Raw genomic sequence first — 22,443 nt, 5'->3', positions numbered from 1 at the left:
AAAATGGAAATTTAGCACATAACCTTCACTAACTTCATTTCTTGTGTTAATTTCCGAGTTTAGGCCTCTATTTCACTATTCTTGCTACTAGTAGATTATGTATAAAGATTTTAAAACAGCTCCACCTTGACCAACAATAGATGCATCAGAAATAACGATTCGTGGATAATAATAATACTTATACTACTACTACTACTACTACTACTAATAATAATAATAATAATAATAATAATCTGTGTTTAATATTTGTCCTTTCATTCCGCCACTAATAAGTTTGATTGTTTTGGTTGAGCGGCTCCTGGAAGGCCTTGGCTTTTGTCTCTGTCACAACCACTTATTACAATAAAGCAACGGGGTTTTGAATGTGTCAGCGAGCGCATGCGCAAACCGGCGGTCAGACTCAGCAGTGACGAACGCTAGCTAGCTTCTCGTACTGTTCAGTGAATTTCGAGCCGTGCTTTCGCTGACTTATCTTAAACATTTGTTGTTGAACCGTGAGTCGTTTCTACCGAGCGGGACTAACGTGACCGAGGCGTGAAAGAATATGCCCAAAAATAAAGGTAAGAAAAGGAGGACGACGTCAATGTATGTTTTCAGTGTTGTTAATTGTCTTCGCGGTGTCGAGCCCGCCGCGAAGACACACGCAGTGAAAACGTGACACCGACCAGCTAACGCTAGTTAGCAACATGAAGTGGAGTCGTTTACACAGCTGTCAACTGTGTGGAACTGACTCTCTGAACGGGAATTTGTTTGAGATAAGGATGAAGTTAGTTTCGTCCGGGTAAAGTTGTCCAACACGTTGAATCTACTAGCCAGCTAGCTAATCTATTTGGTAATGTAATTCCCTTGTTAGCTGACACAGCTAACTAGCTAGTCGCTGGTTAAACCGCACCCCGGTCCGGCCTGGACATCTGCGACTTTATTGCTCTGAAATTGATCTCTAATAACCCCAGGTAACCTTGTACCAGGTTATAAAACTTATTGGAGGACCTTATTTAAGTATCCTTTAAAATGTTACATCTTTATAACGTGACTTGATTAGCGAACTACAAGGTAAACTTAAAGGCTAGCATAGCTGCTGTTCTTGTAATTTCTTATCTTCTGCAGTCAGACAGAGAGCGGCCGATAATGGCATTTAAATGGGTGTTGCGTTAATAATCGTTTACAGGCCGATCGTCTGATGAGGAAGTGTGTCAGCTGGAAACGGCTCGATGAGAAGCAGAATTAACTGGAACCAGGAGCTAACTAATGAATAGGACTCATGGTGATCAGGTGGACAACATTAACCGAACCGCTTTCTTCTTCTGTTTTTCAGGAAAAGGAGGAAAGAATCGGCGACGTGGAAAGAACGAGAATGAGTCTGAGAAGAGAGAGCTGGTGTTCAAAGAGGATGGACAGGGTGAGTTCTGGTTCTGTTGTTGGATGGAAGACGGATCCATCACTCGCTGTCTGTGAAAAGGTGTTGTTTCACAGAATGAACCTGTCTGCATTTGGTCTGAACAGGTCATCAAGGGTCACTGGAGTAACCGTGAAGTAACCAGTTCATATTGCTGGGGTTAGAAGGTATATGAGCCGAGGTAATCAGGTAAATGTTCACTCTTTGTGGAGTTTTAAGGCTCAGTCAATCAGTAGACGATTAGTTGGCAACATTTTAATAGTGAATTATCAATAAAAATTTAAGCAAATAAATCCGTGGTTCAAGCTGCTCGATTGGGAATATGATCTGGTTTTCCTCCAACAGTAGGATGAAATCTGAAGACTGTTTGGGTTCATTTAAAAAGTAAGTAAAGTAAAGATGGTCCTGGTCTAAAAATGGCGTAAATGCAAGATATAAAAAAATAGTGGTTAGTTAGTGGCAGCCCTACATATGAGGAGATGGTAGCTGCATTGACATGGATGCACATGTTATCAGAATATAAATGCCTCATGAAATGAATTTGTAAATCAAGAGGTGTGCTGTAAACCCTTTTGATAATCTGTTCAATAGGAAAATATTAGTGCCTTATACCCATGCAAATGCTTAATCTGAATTGATCAGATTAATCAGTTGGAATAAGTATTATATTTCTGTGCATGTTCGCCTCGTGTTAGGGGTAGAATTACGTGATTCTGCTTTCACCTGGGAGGACAGAAACACGCGGGTAGCAAAACAGGACGGTTCTGTTGGGGATCTTAAAAGATTTAAGGATCGTCAAACGCCTCCATGGTCAAGTGTTTGAAAGATGAATGGAGCTGCTTATTGTGAGGCTAAATGTCAAAACGCTACAATTGTTTCCTACCCAGCCAGAATATTTAAGTTAACAGTCCTTTTATTCTTATTCATCTGTTATATTACTGACAGATTAGCTGCTTCACACTGGGCAGAACCACTTTGTTCATGTCCAAAATGTTTTGCTTAGGTGCATGTAAACACACATCGCGTCAGCTCTCTTTAGTTAGTGTACATGTAAACAGTAAAATTTGAATCGCTGATTACATTTATTGTCAGCTGATGTTGTGCAGCTTTGCCTGATGAATGACGAACATGTGTGATCAATTATATAACTAATAGAAACAAGTGCTTGGATAACAACTTATAACCTTAAACAATCTGCACCATATGAAGCATCATTTGAGCGGTGATGTGTAAAGGGAAGGATTCTTTGACAGGCCGTGGACAGCGGTAGTGCGAGCATCACTAGATGGTAGTAACAGTCAGCAGTTAGAGTTCGGAGCTTTGACTGCAATGCTCAGCGCTGCCAAATCATCCCTGATGGTGTGGACGCGAGCCCAGTGTGTGGAGGAGGCACTGCTGGTGTAAGGAACACCTTCAGGTAGAGGAGGCAAGGTTTACGTCATGCATTTACAGCAAGGGTTACAAATACTAATACAAATGTGATAAAAAAGTCAATACAGTTGGGCTTTTTCAGTCAAAGCATGATATCACCTGAATGAAAACGTAAAAACAGTAAATTTTCTTATCAGGATTATGTGTCCTCCTGTTTCCCTCTCTGTCTTATCTGGCCTCAAGTAAAACCTTTGTGTTCACACAGCGGTGATGCTGAGGCCTCTTATGTTGTTGCACTTTTCTATCAAATTAAATTATATTTGCTCCTGTAAACCAAGAGCTGTTTCCACATATAATTTCTGGACACAGTTGCTCGATCACACATGTAGCAAACAACATGAGATTGTCCGTGTTGGGGCGCCATAGAAGCTCGGTTGTTCGAAGGTGCGCCCCGTGTACAGAGGCTGCATCCTCACTGCAGGGGTCCAGGGTTCACGCTTGATGGGTCACTTCTGGTGTTCATCCATTCATTTTTCCTCTTTTTAACATTGTGAGAAGACGTTTTTCAGGGAATAGTGCATGGATCTTGATGAGAAAAATCAGGTGTATTCAGGTGGCTGGTGTCTATGAGTGAGTACGATTTGATGTGGATAAAGTGTTCTGTTGGGCCTATGTGCTCTACTGAGTGCTTTTTGTGTTTGTCAGGGTTTTTAGTAGAACACCAACAGTTTAGGACGTTGGATTAACCCTCCTCTGCCCTCTCGTGTCTTCCAGAATATGCTCAGGTGATTAAAATGCTGGGGAACGGTCGTCTGGAGGCCATGTGCTTTGATGGAACCAAGCGGCTTTGCCACATCAGAGGAAAACTCCGGAAAAAGGTAGGAATGTCCTGAACGTCCTCTCGCACCTTTTTCCCCTCCAGCACACACAGGAAACCCCCTGACGTAACGCTGAGTCGGCGTGTTCTCAATGGTCAGTCAGCCACCGTTGATGTGGCAGTATGGACTCTATTGACCTTGTGTGTGTGTGTGTGTGTGTGTGTGTGTGTGGGTCACAAAGTGCAGTGTGTTGCTGTATGATACGGGGTAATCAGCGCTCTGTTTTGTTTCCCTCCAGGTTTGGATTAACACGTCAGACATCATCCTGGTCGGCCTGAGAGATTACCAGGTGTGTTGGTCGATCAGCTGACCCTCAGTGTGAGGATACAGCACGGCTTGTGTTGCCATCTTCAGATCAATAAGTATCTGAAATGAGAAGGAAGGAACTGATACTGGCATAGACGTTTTTAAATCACTTTCAGGTTCAGTGAAATGAGGCAGTGTGGCTACTTTTGTTCTTCTTTTGATGTTGAGAAACAAGCTGAGTGTTTCAAATACAGAGGTCATATAGTGGATTATCTGCTCAGATTTGAACCTTTTTTTAAAACCATTCCAAGTGAATAAATGATCTTATTTTTCTAATTATAGAGGAAGTCAGTAGTGCTTTGTCTTTCCATCCAGTTTTCGTTATTGTGACTCTGTAAAATGCAGCTGTTGAACCTTTAACAGAAACAAAAACATGCTCAAACTGAAGTAAACCTCCTTTAGTTTCTAACACCTGTAACTACAGATTAGTAGGTTCAGTCATATTTATGCTCCTACAGTCCTGAACACAAGTCTGATCACCATATCTTGCTAAATATCATCATTTCAACCACCTTGTTTATTCATTTTTTCTGGTTTTGGTACAGTTATCTTACAGTTCTGTCAGTCATATCTATATGTCTCTGTCACTAAAATAGATTGTAACCTAAACACTCATCCCTCGCCTTGTGTTTCAGGATAACAAAGCTGATGTCATCCTCAAGTATAACGCAGACGAGGCTCGCAGTTTGAAAGCCTACGGAGAGCTGCCAGAGCACGGTGAGTTAAACTGCACGTCATGCCGACAGCACAGCTGCTGGATCCAAAATCTGAACGTCATCGTAGGGAAACAAGTCCAGGTGTTTATTTATAGGCTGCAGGTAAACGCTGTTTATTCAGCTCAGAAGGATACAATGAGGATTTCCTTCAGTCCAAAGCAAACCTCAGTGTTTATTGTTTATAACATCACCAGGCTGCTGATGTCATCGCTGTGGTCTTGCATAATTGACGTAGTTTAGTGATGGTGGAGTCGGTGAAACAATACAAGCAGTTTCTGATTTTGAACAGCAGAGGTCTCTTCACTTCTGACAGGCCGCATTCATGTCACTGTCAGTTATCAGTTCATCACTGTTGTAGAAACATTTTATTCCACTGGTTCATGAACATTAACAGTATTTTCTTCCTTCTCACAGCCAAAATCAACGAGACAGACACCTTCGGACCAGGAGACGATGATGAGATCCAGTTTGATGACATTGGCGATGATGATGAGGACATTGATGATGTAAGCATCTTTCATTCATCTGTTACCGGGGTAGTCAGTGGTCGAGTTTATGATTTGAATTTGTGGATATTTAAATGCTCATGTACATTTTTTTTGTTGTTGTACTGAAGTAGCAGATCATCGGACGTTATGGTGCTGTTTTAGACAAAAAAGATTACATTACGGACTTGTTGGGGTTTTGTCATAATAATCCAGTGACATAGTAACATTAGACTAAAGCAGGTTGGATTTTTGGGGCTGATACTGATACTAAGAATAAAAAAATCTGAATAATATCGGTCGACATATGTACATTTTCTGCTATGATCCCAAAAATGTGGTTATTTACAAAGATGTTTAACAGAGGAGGGATATTTTGCAGTATAATCCATAAACTCACTTGGAATTGAATGATTATAAACTATCTCAAGCATCTTTACCTGCATTATAATCTCTATAAAAACAGCTTTAATATCAGCACGTATCGGGCAACAATGATGTTTTAGTCAGACTCTACTTTGTCGTGATGGGAATATTTAATGACCCTTTATAGACCATAGAACATTTAAGGGTTGTTTGGAACTTTAATCGACAATAATTGCTTGCACAAACTTGCACAGAATGACTGTTTTCAAAGTGCAGAACAAAGAGTTAGATCTGTGTTTTCTCTCTCTTCCAGATCTAAAGACCTGCAACTGGAGGAGGAAGGCGGGATTTTACTAGAGATGCTCCGATTTGGATATTTTGAGCCGACACACCGCACCGATAATGATTATTTTTTATTGAGATCAGCCTATGCCAATCCAATACAGTTTATTGATATACAGTATGTTTCAATTTATTTCATTTTGTTAATCATCAGTAGACGTCTTTCTTGTTTTGAAGAACTTCAAGTGCATTTCACGTAGGGGAGAAAACGACACCAGTACTTTGAATTTATTGTAAAAACATGAATGAACATGAATGATGCTGCTTTAGTACGACTGTCTCCGTCATCACTCGTAGCAACCGGAGGGCGACGCAGCGGGCTGCCTGGTGACTGATGACGACCGAGACAGTTTGCTTTTTCTGCCTTCATGCAGTTGGATTGGAGAATCAGAGTAGGCTGATCACCAGCATCATATTTAGGGTGAATATCTGGAGCACTGCTAGACTTCTACCTTCTCGCTTCAAACATCAACAACACGGCAACTCTCATCGTAGAGGTCTTCTTTTTCTTCTTGTATAGTCAAAGAAACACTCACTATTTAGAGGAGGCTCACACTGATTTCTTTACTGCTAAATATCTCACACCAAATGCGTCATCTTTTTAAAAAATGTATTTATATTGATTTCACACTATGTGGAATTTAGCAACAAGTACAGAATCTCTGGATTCGCCAATAAAAAGATAAACCATTTTGTGTATTTGTTCCTTTGGCAGTCTGTATCTTCGTAGTTGTGGCCTGTAAGACAGTGTGACAGGAGTAAGATGCTAACATGCTAACACTGAGTACGGCTCCGTATCCTTTCACTCTGTTAACGTCGCATTCCTCTGACAACTTATTACAATGAACTATTTTCTCGTTTTGGATCGAACCACGGCTGAATGAAAGCGATCCCCTCTCCCCTTGAAATCAAAAGAAGATTGAAAAATGTATTTTTCTATTGTTTCCCTTATTTGTGTTGCTGTCTGTTTTTTGTTTCCATGTTCTGTTTTGAACTCTTGGCTGCTCGCTCTGTGGCTTCAACGCGCCGTGAAGCTCGGCCCGGTCGGCCGCTCCGTCTCATGCTAGACCAGCGGTTCCCAAACCCTTTTTCACCACAGACTCAGACTCACACACACCAGTAAAACCTCACGTCAGAGCAGAAAGTCTCACACACACTCTCAGAACCTCTAGAAAGTCTAATAACAATACTTTATTTTCCATGTTCCCTGAGGGGGCCCAGCACCTCATTTTGGGAACCACTGCTCTAGATCACATGGGGCCCTGTTGCTGCTCTTGCTGTAACTCTGATAAAAGAAAAATGTGCTATGTTTGAAGGCTGGGTTTCCAATAAAGATCTTAACTCCACTGACCTGGCATACTGGTTTTTGGGTGCTCGGCACACTTCCTGTGCAGGTCTGAAGGTGGCGAGATTGTGCTGAAGTAGAAGCAGCGCTCTGGTGAAGGATGGTGCCCTTCAGAGCTCCGAGCAGGGAACGTCCAGGTCAACGGGGGACAACATGTCTGCCCTGCTGCTATTTCTGTTTTTGGAGAGAAATGCCCTTGAGCAAAGCAGTGAATCCTCTCTGACCCTATAGTACATTTACTCGAACACAATTTTAAAGGTAGTTGTACGTTCCTAGAGTATTCCCGTATTCTGCTATTTGATAGTTAAAAGTAAGTATTGTGCTTTTTATTCCACTACATTTATGCTACAAGTCACTTAGCAGTTTACATGCTGCATCAGACCCAAAGTCACAGATTTTAAATTCATTATGTAATCATAAATGTGATAAAATTATCAAAAGAAATAATTTGTCAGGCAGATAACTTTGACCCAAAGTGTACAGAAATATGTGTAATTCACTTTCATTCATAGCTTTGATACATGGTCCTTTAAGCACCTATTCATTGCTGACATTCGCCTTTTACCAAAGTAATATTTTAACATGATATCTCTACTTGTATGTAGTATAAAGTATGACTTTGGGTAATCTTTTACACCACTACCTTAGTGTGTGTGTGAGTGTGTGTGTGTGTTCTTTGATCGTCTCTTCTTCTATAATGGCATGAAAATTATTTCTAATATTAACTTTTCTTTCCCCAAACATTTTCTTGACTCTCCCAAAATGTTGTTCCTGGAAAGTTTCTTGACAGGATCCAAAAGCCCTGATGTCCATGTAGAGAAATCCTTGAACAGGGTTTACAAAAAGTCCACCAAGTTTTCAACGTATTTTGTTTTTAATCCGGTTTTAAACTCCATCGGCCAAGAAATTTCCCCCACAATATAAGAATATAACAGTTGTATTTTCTAATGTTTTCCTTCAAATCAATGTGAATTGTTTTACAGAGGTTTAAAGGTCCAATATGTAAGAAAGTTGATTTTTGAGTGTCATTCCCAACTCATCTCAAAGCATCAGTATTTGACGAGTTCTTACAAATTGGACCTCTAACTTTAAGATGACAAACCTTGCAAACACAGTGAGATTTAACACATTCAATCAGAAGACGACTTATTTATTAACAATTGTGTGTCACATCGCACATCACAAACCAGTATGTTTTTGAATTATACTACAGAAAATCCAGTTAAAGGTCAGTCAACTCTGGAATAACCAGCATAAATGTGTTGATTATTCTATATTTTACATGTTGCTGAAGACATGCAAAGAAGATATAAATCATGCATTTGCAGCAGATTTTGATTTTAATTCATGACCTTTTAGAAAACTCAAAACACCGCACTTCTTCTATGGTTTTATGACCGTAAATAGTAATAAAAAATAATTCTTGGATCACTGAGTTCAAATTAAGACATGTTTCATGGAGAGAGTCAGAAACATGGTATACTGTGAAGCAGTTTTAACAAGCCAAGATGTTCTATATGACTAGGCTTCTGTAGACTTTTGGATAATTACATTTATAGCAAAACCAAATTTATCAGCAGCTCAAGCACAGTACTCGAGTAAATCTACTTAGTTACTCTCCTCAGCTGACATAGTATGAGGTCATGGTTGTTTTCATGTTTATTTTTAGAGGCTCCAGCTGACATGAGTCAGTGTGTGTGTGTGTGTGTGTGCGTGTGTGACCCATATTGCACGTCAACGGCAGCCACGCTCACTTTGTATAGGTATGACGTAACACCACCGCCGGGTCTCGCTTGTGCCCGGCACGTGCGGTCTGACACGAGCCAATACAGAGCGGCGCCAACTGCAGCAGCCAGGCACGTGAGGGCGGGAGAGAGAGAGAGAGAAGGGGGGCGCGCGTGACGGCTCCACACGACAACGACACACCTTTAACATGCATCAAAAACACACGAACATCATTAAAAGTGTTTGATTGAGCTGTTTTAACCGTCACTTCACTCCCGTAGGTGTTTTTATCCTTCCGCCGAGCGACGCGGAGCAGAGCAGCCACCTGGTTGCTAGGCGACGCATGACGGCGTATTAATATGTAAATTAGCCAACTGTGAAGAGGTCACAGGTTCTGGAGCCAAAATGGATGAAAACAGACAAATCACTCTTTTTTGAGAAAGCTGAGAGACTCGTTGAAAAATTAATTACTTAATATTTAATTTCAATTAATATTTGTTTTCCCTGACGTGTTCTTTATTGGACATAGAGGGTAAGTAGACCCAAACGTTGATTAACCGTCGTCAGTTAGCTAAACATGTCAGTTTTATGTTAGCATAGTGAACATATCACATCTTTGCTCGCTCTGAGGCATATGGATGCCCCCCTCCCCTCCCTGTCTCTCCACCATAGGCTCCTCACTCTTAGCATCACATTTTTCCGCCGTCCTCTCCTGAGTCATTGTGTTGCACCGGTCGTCTTCCTGTGAGGTTTTCAGCGGTTTTCTGACTCCTGTCAGGTCCCTGTGGTGAACATATTCGACGACATTTGAGATGACGGAAGTGGCTTCAAGCCGCCCTGAGATGACAGGTGAGGAAAATTAAACATTTCCCTTAATCCGCATAAAAATGTCAGGGAAAGGATGAGTAGTGTATTTTGGCACAGATGCAGACACCTTACTTGCAGAGATGGACAAAACCTAGACTGACAGTGCAGGTGAAGTAGACTTTTAGATGTAAAGTCCACCACTTGTTTTAGTGCTGCTGTGTGTTGTACCTGATATTTTACACGTTAAAGAAAACTGTAACCAAAAAAATGGGTGTGGTGTGTTTTTCTTAATCATCTAGAATTATATTTACCATTACTGGAGATCATTTATTAAGTATTTGCATATTGTAGTCATTGTTACTGCATGATTTTAATTGTAGCTGCATAATTTTCAGCATTTGACATACTGATACATACAACACTGACGTCAGGAAGTGATTAAAAAAAAAAATATATATATATATATATTGCAATTGGAATACATGTACACTACTCCTCATTAATTAGGGATGTTGGGATATGGGTGCATCTATGCATGTGCATGGATATGCAATAAAAGTCAAATGAAAAGTGTCGCAGCAAATATATTCACAAAACACAAAATACGTATCAGATATGTCAAAGAGTAAACGATCAAGTGAAGTCATTTTGAGTAGTGTAGTGTATATGTGAAGCCCTTTTGAATAATATGAAATAGTTTGAATAAGTAAATTGTATGATATGCAACATATTCTTAATGAGACTGTTGTTTTTGATGTTATATTTCCTCATTCATACGTTCATGTTCGTCCCTGTTTGCTGACTGACAGACTGTCTACTACATGTTCTGAGGGATGTTCCTCACATCAGCTGTGTTCCTTGATCCAGACAGCAGCTTTGTGCTCAAATGTCACATACCTCCACTGAAAGAAGCTGTTACCGCCTTTAAAATGTGTGATTCATCTGATTTTGGTCTTTTTTTTGCATGTTATGTCATCTTGAGTGAAGATGAAGCAGACTAAAACCCACAGGACACTTGGGATTTAGCTCAGATTTGCATATATTAGCATATCTAATGACTGTGCGTATGTGTTCAGAGGGCGTTTGCAGTCGTTCCCCTGTGTGTTTCATACTCGATGGTCGTCTTCTAGCATATTTTATGTCAGCGTGATAGATTGAGAAACAAAAACATAACAGGAAGAAGGCCGAGGGTTACACTCAGGGGTCCTGCACTGACAGTCTATACTGACGCCTGACCCTAAAGGCACTGCAGTGGCTGACAGGAGATTTATTGCATTTGGATGCCACACAAGATTCGGAGTCCATTCCATACTTACAAATGCAGGAGTCAGCTTTACATTTTTAGTCGTATTTGCCTGCTGGCAAGCGTAGCGTGAATCGTGTCTGACTGTTCTCTCCAAAACACAGCGCTGGCCCCTCCTCCCGCACTGCTCAACACCAGTAGGAACTCATCTCCTTCTCGATCGCCGTCCACTCACAGCAGCCCCTCAGGTACACTTCTAATCACATTCACTTTGATCTGCTTCCACTATCTTCATAATCCAGGACAGAACTAATGGAAAGTACGAGAAAATCAAGATGAAGGAAACACCAACCAAGCGGCAGTTCTGCAAGTGCATGTGGTGTCTGGGTGCAGCTCCATCTATCCTGTGTCTGATCTGTCGTCTTTTTATGTTTCTATGTTTTGTCACGTTGTTTGTCTATCTGTGATATCCAGGAATTGTGGTGAACCTTTGAATTTTCAATGCATTTTTTCATGATAAACCTGCACGCAGCTGAACTGATCTAGTGTTTTTTTCTTTTACCTGTCTCAAGCCTCCCGGCGGCATTTAGCAAAAGAGCGAGGGGAGGATAGAGAGAAGACACAAGGTATGAGTAACTCTCCAGCTGGTGGAACTCAGTGTGGTGTGTCCTGTTCATCTGTCACTGGCACACACACACACACACACACACACACACAGACACACAGACACACAGACACAGCGCTTTGTGGTCGAGGAAGTGTTCAGATCCTTTGAGTATATGTTTTATTTATAACTTCTTCAGAAAGAAAAGAGACAAGGTGAACAAACAGGAACATTACACGCCTCGCTCGTCCTTCCTGTCACATTTTAAAGTATATTAGATCAAATGTTGAAGTGAAAATGCATTGAGTCGTCATGTGGGTCTCTTCAGTGCTGCGATTTAGTCAATCATGGGTTGCTATATCTGTTAAAACCTACATCTTATGTCAAAGATGTCTACTGCGCACGCTAACCAGCTAGCTCCAGACCGTCCTGTGTCGAATACCAGTTTGTATCACAAGAGGTGATAGTCTGATAGTGAGCTTAATCACCTAACTCATCGTAAAACCCACTTCATTCAAGCTCGATAGAAAAAATAAAAACTCACCAAAACACGGAGTAGTTCACGGAGTAAGGTGTGAAAATATTAGGATAAGGATTGTAGCGGTTGTCGGTCACTGCCACCTATTCGTTTGGATCCACCTTCGAAATTCTGTCAATGTTTTATGAACTATACCTTTAAATCTGTCTTCTCAGGGTCCTAGAATCATTTTGTTTTCAGGGTTTTTTATATTTGATAACCAACAGTAGAGAGTTGACAGGAAATGAAAATAGAGAGAGACGTTCAATTATTAAACAAAAGCCTTCGACTCGAGGTCGACATTTTCATCTTGACTCTGCAGCAGCACTCGCAGCTCACTGTGTGTCAGCTGGTTTGTGCTAATTTAATTGAAAATTTGCTTGCGAAAATGCACCACTGAGTCACGATACTGATGTGAAGAATGCCTGAGGCAGGGCCTGCTTTAACATGCAACCTCAGGACCCTGACATGAAGGGTCCCTGTGTCAGAATCTGTTATTAAGACCTTTATTACTTCAGCTTTGTCACACACCCACTAATTTTTGCTTCGGGGCTCCTAAAAGGTTATTCTAGCCATGTGGTGAAGTAACAAGTACAGTATTTCCCTCTGAAATGAAGTGGAGAAGAAGTCTAAAATCTCCCATAAAAGACAGAAAATACTTTAATCCCTCAGAATAAGTATTTGAGTAAATGTGCTGTACTAACCTGCGACCTCTGACGTTCATGTGTGTGCGTTCAGAGATGATGGAGGTGCTGCACGATAAGGAGCGTCGCACGCAGCAGCGGCTGGACCGCAGCGCCGAGGAGCGAGGGAGGAAGATGGATGAGCAGAAGAAGAAGGAGCAGAAGCGGAGGGCAGCGGCGGAGGAGAAGAGACGGCAGCAGCAAGAAGCAGAGAAGGTCAGAGGTCACAGCACGCTAATGATGCATTCACAACACATTAGCACACATCAGGCAGCTGCTGACAGTGAACGTATACGTTTACAGTCGTGTTAAATATTCAGACAAAATGAATAAGCAAGATTCAGTTTGATCCCATAAAATAAAGTAATAAATTATAGTTTAAGTAGAATAAATGCTGAATATACTTATCAAAAGATGTGTGAACTAGAAATAACTAAGAAGTATCAAAACTGGAATAGGAAGCAGAAACATGTTAGAACTTTACTGTGTTCACTTTCAGTAACATTATACAATTTATACTCAAAATATATTGAGATTTAATACCCAGCACTGTTTGTTAAAACACCCAGGTCCAATTTAACACATATTTGCAAACTGATGTTCATTGCAACAAATTATGTTCCATTATTAAGGATAAATTAAAGAAAAGAAAAAAGAAAAAACTTGTTTTACACATTTTTAACCGCAATATTCTTAAACAACATATTAAGATGATAAACCATTCTGGTGCAATTCAGGTGAAGGTGGATTAACATTCCTGACTCATCACCCTGAGCCCACATTGTCAGCTCATTAATAGACGTAAATAAAGCAGAACTGACACGTACAGTCTCCTCCACAGAATGTGTCATGTATTCCTCCGTGTCTCCTTCATCTTACCTCTCGATCCATGACTAATTAATCCCTTCCGTCCAACCGTCAGTCTGTTGTTCACATTCACAAACCTACAGCTACTGTTGGTAGATTATTCCAGAATCTTAACATCCTGACAACAATCAGTAAATTGAAAGCCTCGGACAAATTAAAGGAAAAAATCCAGTGTTTGTGGCTGTCGCAGGGCTCTAAACAGCCCATCCTGTCGTCTCATGTGACCTGTAGAGAGAGAGTGCAGCCAGTGCTAACATCAGAGATGGACAGAGTACTCGACCACAGTACTTGAGTAAGAGTACAAATACTACTGGTCAAAATTTACTGTGGTTACAAGTAAAAGTAGCTCAGTCGACATGTTACTCGAGTAAGAGTAAAAAAGTACTTGCTTTTAAAGGTACTTAAGTATCCAAAAGTACATGCTTTCAAATGTACTTTAAGTAAAAGTAAGAGTAAATTTCTTATTTTTCACATCAATGAATTACTACAATTTTTTCTAAATGAATTTAAGGACCTTTTAACTCTTGTTTCTGAGAATGAACTCTTTGAAACCACCTGCACTGATGTGCTTGCTTTTAGGACCACAATGTTATATAAAGCCTGCAGAAACACCTATAAAAACTAATACAATGAATGGGATCACAGGAGGACAGCAGATGTTGCAGATGTTTATTAACAATCATTAAAACTGTAACCAAATGAACCTGCACCTTCCAACTAACTCTCTATCATTTAGCTAAGTTGGGAACTCAAAGACCAATGTTGTCCCCAGACCACTGGCTGAGAATCACTGCTTTACAAAAAACTACCTCTGATGCAGCCATTGTCGCGGTTTTGTGTTGACAAACGCAGTCGAGAGCGCGGCTACTTTGGTGGTATCCTTATGGGGAGGGATGACGTATTTCCGCTTTTACGTAGATCCCAGTGGAGAGCGTGCACTGTGATAGGTTTCCTTCTTTGACAAACACAGCTTGTGTCCAATAGTATTTTAGAAAAAATAAAAATAAAAAGAGCTACCTGAAAGTAACGAGTACTTTTCAGCCTTCCTAGAAATTAACTCGAGTAAAAGTAAAAATATTTGTCTTGGAAATGTATTCAGAGTAATAAGTACCAAAGAAATCTAATACTCAAGTAAAGTACAAATCCTCTGGATATGTACTTAAGTACAGTAACGAAGTAAATTTACTCCGTTACTGTCCACCACTGGCTAACATACTCGCTAGAATACCCACATTTGTTTTATACATTTATCATGATAATATTAGGTGTTCCCTTAGATTAAACATGATATAGTTGGATATGGTTCATGATGGCAACAATGCTGGACTCACTGATTAATGTATTTGATTCAAATAGCCAAGTGAGGTTAGAAAACTTGTGAACTAGCTGCTAACACACATCACATTAAACCTGGACGGAGCCCCGTTCTCATGGAAGCTGCTCAGTGGTGCATGACGTCAAAAAAGCTCGACTTTGCGGAAATTACAAATACCTGGATCCTCCAGGTTTAGTGCCCGGCTTACTGAAATGGGGATAAAATAATGTAATCATGTGGCTCTTCTAGACTTTCCAAATTGTATTGGATCCAGTCATTTGCAGTGGTTGTGAAGCTCAAAAAAATGTATCCTCAATTTTAAAGACACTCCTTTCACAATGTTTGCTTATGGTAAACGTCTTTTTGGGCCCCAGTGCATCACGTGATGATGTAATTACACATCTTGGCCTCTATGAAAATTGGCTTCAAAGCCTGGCGCTCTTCCTGGGGGCTTGACATCACCCCAGTTGATGTCAGTGTAGTCAGGCCTGGGTTGATAATTGGGTTGTATCTTGCACGTGTTGGTTTCTCCAATCTTACCAACCCCAGCTTCTTTAAAAGACGAATCACAGGAGAACTTAGACAAGAACTGCCTTCTGTGATGAAAGTAATCTTCTTTCTTTTCCCTTTTTTCCCCTCTGAGCTCTCTGCCACTGAATTAATTGTGTCGATCCATAACCCAGTCAGTGTACTTCCAGCAGCTGTTAGGCTGCACTAGAGTTTAAGGAGCGGCAAGTAATTAATGCAGGAGCTCTAATGACTTTCTGTCAGCTGACCAATTGTGTGCATTCAACTGGAACATGAAAAGTTTTCAGTGTTAGACTTGAAACCACGGTGCATCTGTACTGAAGTTAACCTCCCCAGAATCCTGTCCAATCCTCGTCACCTCAACAGACACACACAAAATACTGTGGAATGCAATTAAATATATCACAGGAAATGTACAAGCCTGTGTGTGACAAGCTACAAGTGAAACCGCAACAAGACAGGGTCGAATTAGCAGCATCAAGATATCAAAATGACAACAAATCAAATCATAATAGCAATAAAATACATTTCATGACACATTTAAGCATGTGTGAAGCAACCGCAGCAGGCAGCGAGCACTTCCATTATTCTGCATTTAGATTAATTTAAAGATATCTGCCAGCCTCCAGTCTGACAGAAGGCACTCTGAACTGAAAAACATGTGGTAAAATAAAATAGATAGTTTAAGTATATCAGCCCCAGTTTGAAAAACATTGCACGCTTGTTCAGCCAACTGTGAAGTTCAAGGAAGTCAAAAGAGTCCTCCAGTGGTTTATTCTCCACTCAGCCTGGATAGTTGACAAAAAGGATCAGAATCGACGCAGCAGATCCAGAGATATAATCCCTTTTATTCTCCGCATGTGCTTGTAACGTCAAATGTCGCCTGGAGCAGCTGGAGAGAACTGCTCCGCTCTCTTTACAGCAGCTCCACACCAACAGATGTTCTTTATTTTCAAACATCAAGTCTTAAGCTGAGTCGACTGAGATCTCTTGAGGACATTTATACTTATCTCAGCTCCCTCTGGAGACACCGAAGTCTTTATACTTTCCTTCTTACACAGAACTCCTCAACACCTGGAAACACACTTTGATGTGTAAAATTAAATGCAGAAATGGAGTTTGGCTCAAGGTTGTCGGCACTTTAAATCCTCTCTTTTTACTTCTTGTGTCTTGTGCCTTTATTTCCACATGTAGAAATATACAATATATTATTCTAACCTGATAATTAGCTCATTATGTCTTCTTTAGAATATGTTTTAAGATAGATTGAATATAAAAATGTTGTGCATATAGTACAACTGTAAAACTTCCTGCCTCCTTGTCATATCTCTGAGTGTTTGATGACCACATTTAAAGGATCTTTGCACAAAAAAATTTGTGTATTGGAAATTTTTCTCTCCTGTTTCTGTAAAAGCCGTAAAAATGGAATATGAATTGGGCTCTAGTTGTTGACATTTTAGTGTTGAACTAATTGAATCATTTACAAAGAAAGGAGCATATCGTTTCTTGCGTAAAATGGTAATTTTGTAAATGCAGCTGAAACACCGTCTGTAACAGAGATGATTTTGTTGGAAAGGAGATTTTTTTCCGTCCATGAAACATGAATAGAACTCTCTGCTCCACATGAGTCATGAGTGGGCATCACTTGGCTCAGAACCATTGACTCACATTAGTACAAACCAACAGGAATAATCTGCTGCGTTTGTGCGATAACCCTCTCAGCTGGGACGTGAATTATTACTGCCTGCTGAAATGCTAAGCAGCACATAAAGAGTTAACAAGCCAGTGACAGTCTGATTCCACAGAGAGTTCACCACTGGGGGGGGGGGTCTCTGTCTCTATTGATTTAAAGGCTCTGTTTGCATGCTAACAGCCCCTCCCCCTCCTCCCCTGCACACACTCATAAGCATAACTTAATGACATAATGATTGGTCAGTCGTACTGGGCGATGACATCACCGCCAGCGTATCGTGTGCCATTTACTGGAACAGGCAGTCGATGCTCGCATTGCTGTGACAAGCACATAATTCACCTCTGAGAAGGAGAAGACGTCTGTGGAATCAATGAGTTTGATTATTTAGAAGGAAACACAGCACGCTTCGATACAGGATGTAAACCTGTTAATGTTAACTTTAAAGAGAGCATTAACTGCAGTAAAGGTTATCGGCTTCTCACAGTTTTCTCGTGAAGCTGTTTTAGTCACAGTCACGATGATTATCTAATTCGATTTTTTGTTTTCTGGTCTGTAAAATGTCAGAAAATGTGCTCATCACAATTACGCAGAAAACAAATGACGTCTTCAGTTGTCAGATCAACAATCATCTAGTCAATACGTGATAGTCAATAAATATCAATGTGTCTTTGCTGAGTGACTGAAAACAATAAGTCTGTTATCAAATTAATCATAGATTAATATTCTGTCAGTCTAAAGAGGTCAGAGCACTTTAAATGTATATATGTTTATATGATATACTTAATAATGAATTACACTTAATTAATTACATAACAAAAAGCTTAAATAAATGTAAATTATGTTATTTATACCTCATGGCCACCATAAATCAATACATAATCATAAATTAAATGAAGCACTGTGAATATAATTTATAAACTATGAAATATATAAATGTTAATTTGTGCATTTGTTTATTTATTTACTTTGTCACACTAAGGATAAACAATTATTAAGTGAGTACGTTGTTAATAGATGAATAATTGTGTGAATAAATAAATAAGTACATAAAATAATACACAAAAAATGTTTATAGATAATTCTAAATATTTTATTCCAAATAAATCTTACATTTAAATGTTTTATCTCTGATTTAATTTGTGATTTATTTATTCATGGAGACAATTAAACATATATCTTAACACATAATTATTCATTTATTTATGTATTTCTATACATAGTTTCGGTCTTTAAAACAGGTTCCTTTAACTTTCTGACTGAGCACTGCAGATATAAATGAGTCCGTCATGACTTTCTCTTCCACATTAGCCCTCTAATTAATGTTACTTAATGAACTGCATTGTCTGTTTTAATAAATCAAACCACACATTAAATGCAAAAAAAAAAACGTATCATAGAAATTGACAGTTTTGTGCAGAGAGATTTTGTGAGGGACTTGATTATTCTGTGCTGCATCAGTTGTGTTGGACAGATTCTCCTGAATCACAGCGAGCGACTCTGCTGCAGTCTTTGTTCCTCTTTGATCTTTATCCCCAGTATATCTCTCTCCACTTGTACCCTTCTCCCCCCTCATCTTACAGTTCTCCTCTCTCTTTTTAAATCCCTCGTCTTCACTCTAACCCCCCCTCGTCCTCCCCCTCCTCCTCCCATCGCCTCTCCTCCCTCCTGCAGTCTGTGCGTGACTCTGCATGCACCTTCAGCAAACCCACCCACAATGCTGAGGTGTGGCCTTTCCATCCTTTTATATATCGACAGTGTTCTGGAGCAGTGGATCAGCTGTATATTGTGCAATTACTGTACAAACAGCTGCTTACTAACATCGCCACATTAATGACTGTTGGCTGAAAAAAACAGAATAGGATGTGAATAGAAATTTGATCCACAGCATCTTAATTTATCTTTTTCTTGCCTGTTATAACAACCACGTCTGCGTGTGATCATAGATACAGTTCAAATAAAGAACAGCTAGCTTAGCCATGAGCTAACTAGCTAGCTACAGCCAAGGATACCTAGCAAAGAGGAGCATTTGTCACTTGCTCTGCAGATTTGCTGCCTCATTAAGATTCTTTCAGAGCTCCCTTTGAATTCTGGCCATATTCTACAAATCACACCTTTAATTGAGCTCAGAGAACATTTACACTTTGAGCAGTGAATGTGAAAACAGCCCTCTGGTGTCAAACTCTGCATACACATCTTTCTACACAGTGAAGCTCAAAAACATTCAACTGTAGGAACGATAAAAGAGACACAGTTTGACTGGAGGGGGACTTTAAGTCTTTTATCTTGCCTGTCGTCAGCAGTAATGTGTAGTTATAACATGTTTTTGTACATGGTTGCAGGTTGTCGGGAGACGTTACACACTTATAAAGTAAAAGTGTGATTATTGTGACGGAGGATTGTGCTGCAGGCAGCGGGTCAATCCTGTTTGGGGAGTTATTTTTATATACTGCTGGGAAGTGCAGCTAGACAAACTAAACGTTATATTTTCTCATGAGTGATTATGAAACAATCATGAAATTCCATCCTATTTCATATTTAAGAGGCCTGCAGAACACCGTAATAACTGACAATCACTCATTAACATATAGAATCAATAGACACTGTATGCTCACCAGGTCTGACTGTATTTTAAACGGTAGTATAAAGAAGAGAAGGATTTGTGTATTATCTACAACACTAAAAGATTTTAAGACCTGAGGCAATGAGCTGCTCATGAATCAGTCCGCATGAATACAACTACAGAATTATATTCTTCATTCTAGCCACACTAACCGTGGATGAATGCACAGTTCTTACACTTTAAAATGAATGTCAGCTAGAGTGCATATAGTTCAATCGAGCCCAATCCAGTATCAAACGTGTAACTATAACTGCTGAAACACAATTTAAGTGTCAAAGATCAAATTGTACTGATTGATAGAAACCAGCCACATAAATATGTCTCATGTTTCTGACTATTTTCTCAAAATTCCTGCCTTTAATTTTGAAAATAAAGTCAGAATTCTGAATTTCTTTTGTTTCTAACCGTCTTCTGTAGGATCTGTACCAAAGGTGCAGAGATCCATCCTCCATTCATGGGAGTTTTACTGGAGTCTGTTCAGTCATTTTTGTGTAATCGTGCTGAAGAAACAAAGAAACATACTAAACATAATAACATAATAAATGGACACGGGTGAAAACAGAACCTTCTGGCAGCAGTAATTAGTTTGTTCACTGACAGAAAGACAAAATTAAAACATTTTTAAATAGTTCACACAAGAAAAAGAGGAGAAAATATAGATAGGAAGATTTTATTATTTTATTATTACTAACCAAATTTGAATGAACGATAAATACATTAATAATAGTTATTGTTTGTTATATATTGTATCATCAAGGAAACATCATTTCAACAACACTAGGGTTTTAAAAATGAAACTAGGTTTGCGTTATTTTATGTTGTATTCATCTGTTTTTTAAAACATGTTGTATGTAGTGTATTATGTTGTTGTCTTGTGGTTAAGTATGTATTTCTATCAAACTACTGTATGTTTAACAAGATATTATACTGCGCGTAGAAGCATGACAGGGCTTTTTTTCCACTGACAGAAATACAGAGTGCGATGTCGTGAACATAGTTGTTTTATTTGATGTTCTGCAGCCGTGTTAAGACTTTTTCCCTCGTGTTGTGTTCACGCCACTGCCGACGTGTGTGGTTCTTGTCTACGTTGCGCGGCTCCACACAGGTGCAGCAGTTCGGCATTACAAGTGCGACATCAGCGTGTTTGTTGTTCTTCTTCTCTGTTTTTATTGGCTGCTCACAGAACAACTTTAAAGGTGCATACCACCACCTACTGTGTGTAGATGCTGCACTTGTTAAGTCAACAAAAGCAATGTGGTTTTGTCTTTTCGGCTAGATTTTCTTTATCTGCCGATAACCGATAATGTAATTTTTCCATTCCTCGTGTGTAGAAACAAGGCAGAAGAAGGTAGAAAGGAGCAAAGGAAAAGAGCACAAGAGATGAAACAAATGCAACCGGTATCAATATCCAACCCACCGTCTGTGTGTGTGTGTGTGTGTGTGTGTGTGTGTTCATGCATGTGTATGGGGGTGGTGACGGGTTGCATTTGTTCCTTCCCCGCGGACTAAATTGCTCCGTGAAAAAGACTCAGTTATTAGAGAGAGAGGGAGGGAGATCGAGGTAGAGGCTGAGAGAGAGAGAGACAGAGAGAGAGAGGGAGAGGGAGAGAGGAGGGGTGGGGTAAACAGTGGCGAGGTAGGAGAGAGAGAGGTCGAGGCAGTCGATGTTACCTAGAGGGAGCGGCAGACAGACGGAGAGAGAGCAGAGCTGCTGTATCTCTGAGTGACAGCCCAGCCAGCGTTCGGTGACACAGGACACAAGAGGACGACGGACGGGCGCGGCTGCTGCATGCGGTAACCATGGCGCAGCCGAGCGCTTCGCCAGGCGTTCGTCGCCGTAGCGATGGCTCAGTGAGAGAGTCTCTGTTCTTTCCTGTTTCTGAACGCAACGAGCAGGAGAGGCTGGAGGCCCTGGTCCGCCGGAGAGCCGGGGGTGCCGAGAGACGAGGAGGAGGAGGAGGAAGTGGAGGAGGGGGGGAGGCGCGGGACCACCTGGATAACAGGCCTAAACGCTGGACGTGGGGAGGACCGCCTGACGGAGTAGAGGGTGAGTATGATGGGAGGTGGGGGGATGGAGAAAGATGATGTCAGCGGAGGGTTGGTTTGTGAAGAGGGGGAACTGAAGGGGGGGCTGGGAGGAGAGGAGGAGAGGTGTTTAGGGGGAGGTCTGGAGGTCAGGGGGAGAGAAAGGGGGGGATGGTGGGATGAAAGGGTGTGGACGACAAAGCAGAGGAGGGAGAGCGGGTGATGTGAGGATAAAGAGAGGAAGGAGCAGAAGTGATGGAGAAGGGCAGTGGATGGAAAAGGGTGTGGAGGCTGCAATGCAGGAGCTGCTCAGCGCTTTGTCTCCTCATCAGGGTTAGGAGAGGCTGTGTGTGTGTTTACAGTCACGTATATCTGGATGTGTGTGAAGCTGTGCGTGTAAGCTGATGGTTTTGGCTTGTAAATGTGCTACAGGTGTGTGTTTGGATGTGAGTCATCGCTCTGTTGTCTCATTTCTGTTGCGTGAGGCCGGTTTGATTCCCAGAACAGCAGGAGTTACACATCAACCTTGAACGCACCAAGGCCGCGCACATAAACACAGACGAAGTGCGACATGCGACCGCTCACTCCACCAGCATCAATCTGTCTTAATT

General features: G+C 40.6%; 2 protein-coding genes across 8 annotated transcripts in view; both read left to right on the top strand.

Moving 5' to 3' along the window:
- The first annotated feature begins 362 nt into the window (after positions 1-362).
- Positions 363-7,206, top strand: eif1axb (eukaryotic translation initiation factor 1A X-linked b). The gene is made up of 7 exons (XM_030398227.1): positions 363-560; positions 1,316-1,399; positions 3,542-3,645; positions 3,884-3,934; positions 4,587-4,668; positions 5,082-5,173; positions 5,832-7,206. Exons 1-7 carry the CDS (start codon positions 545-547, stop codon positions 5,835-5,837), a joined length of 435 nt encoding a protein of 144 aa, XP_030254087.1. The 5' UTR covers positions 363-544; the 3' UTR covers positions 5,838-7,206.
- A 2,030-nt stretch (positions 7,207-9,236) lies between these two features.
- map7d2b (MAP7 domain containing 2b) overlaps positions 9,237-22,443 on the top strand; it is a 29,636-nt gene continuing 16,429 nt past the window's right edge. For 2 of the 7 annotated variants that reach the window (XM_030398141.1, XM_030398135.1), the window contains exons 1-6: positions 9,237-9,462; positions 9,603-9,779; positions 11,145-11,228; positions 11,553-11,606; positions 12,840-13,000; positions 21,704-21,854. In XM_030398141.1, the coding sequence (XP_030254001.1) occupies positions 9,743-9,779; positions 11,145-11,228; positions 11,553-11,606; positions 12,840-13,000; positions 21,704-21,854 (487 nt within the window). In that variant the 5' untranslated portion in view covers positions 9,237-9,462; positions 9,603-9,742. Of the gene's footprint in view, positions 9,463-9,505; positions 9,780-11,144; positions 11,229-11,552; positions 11,607-12,839; positions 13,001-21,703; positions 21,855-22,443 lie in introns of those variants that run through there. The other 5 variants (XM_030398139.1, XM_030398142.1, XM_030398138.1 and 2 more) reach the window with 5 other exon arrangements.

This window comes from Sparus aurata, chromosome 19, assembly GCF_900880675.1.
Source record: "Sparus aurata chromosome 19, fSpaAur1.1, whole genome shotgun sequence".
NCBI lineage: Eukaryota > Metazoa > Chordata > Actinopteri > Spariformes > Sparidae > Sparus > Sparus aurata.
Note: the sequence above shows the minus strand (reverse complement) of the source record. Positions and strands in the feature narration are given on the sequence as shown.

Coding starts and splice junctions, on each gene's coding strand:
- eif1axb (XM_030398227.1), top strand. Junction 3,935..4,586: donor TCGGCCTGAGAGATTACCAG/GTGTGTTGGTCG, acceptor CTTGTGTTTCAG/GATAACAAAGCTGATGTCAT. Junction 4,669..5,081: donor CGGAGAGCTGCCAGAGCACG/GTGAGTTAAACT, acceptor TCCTTCTCACAG/CCAAAATCAACGAGACAGAC.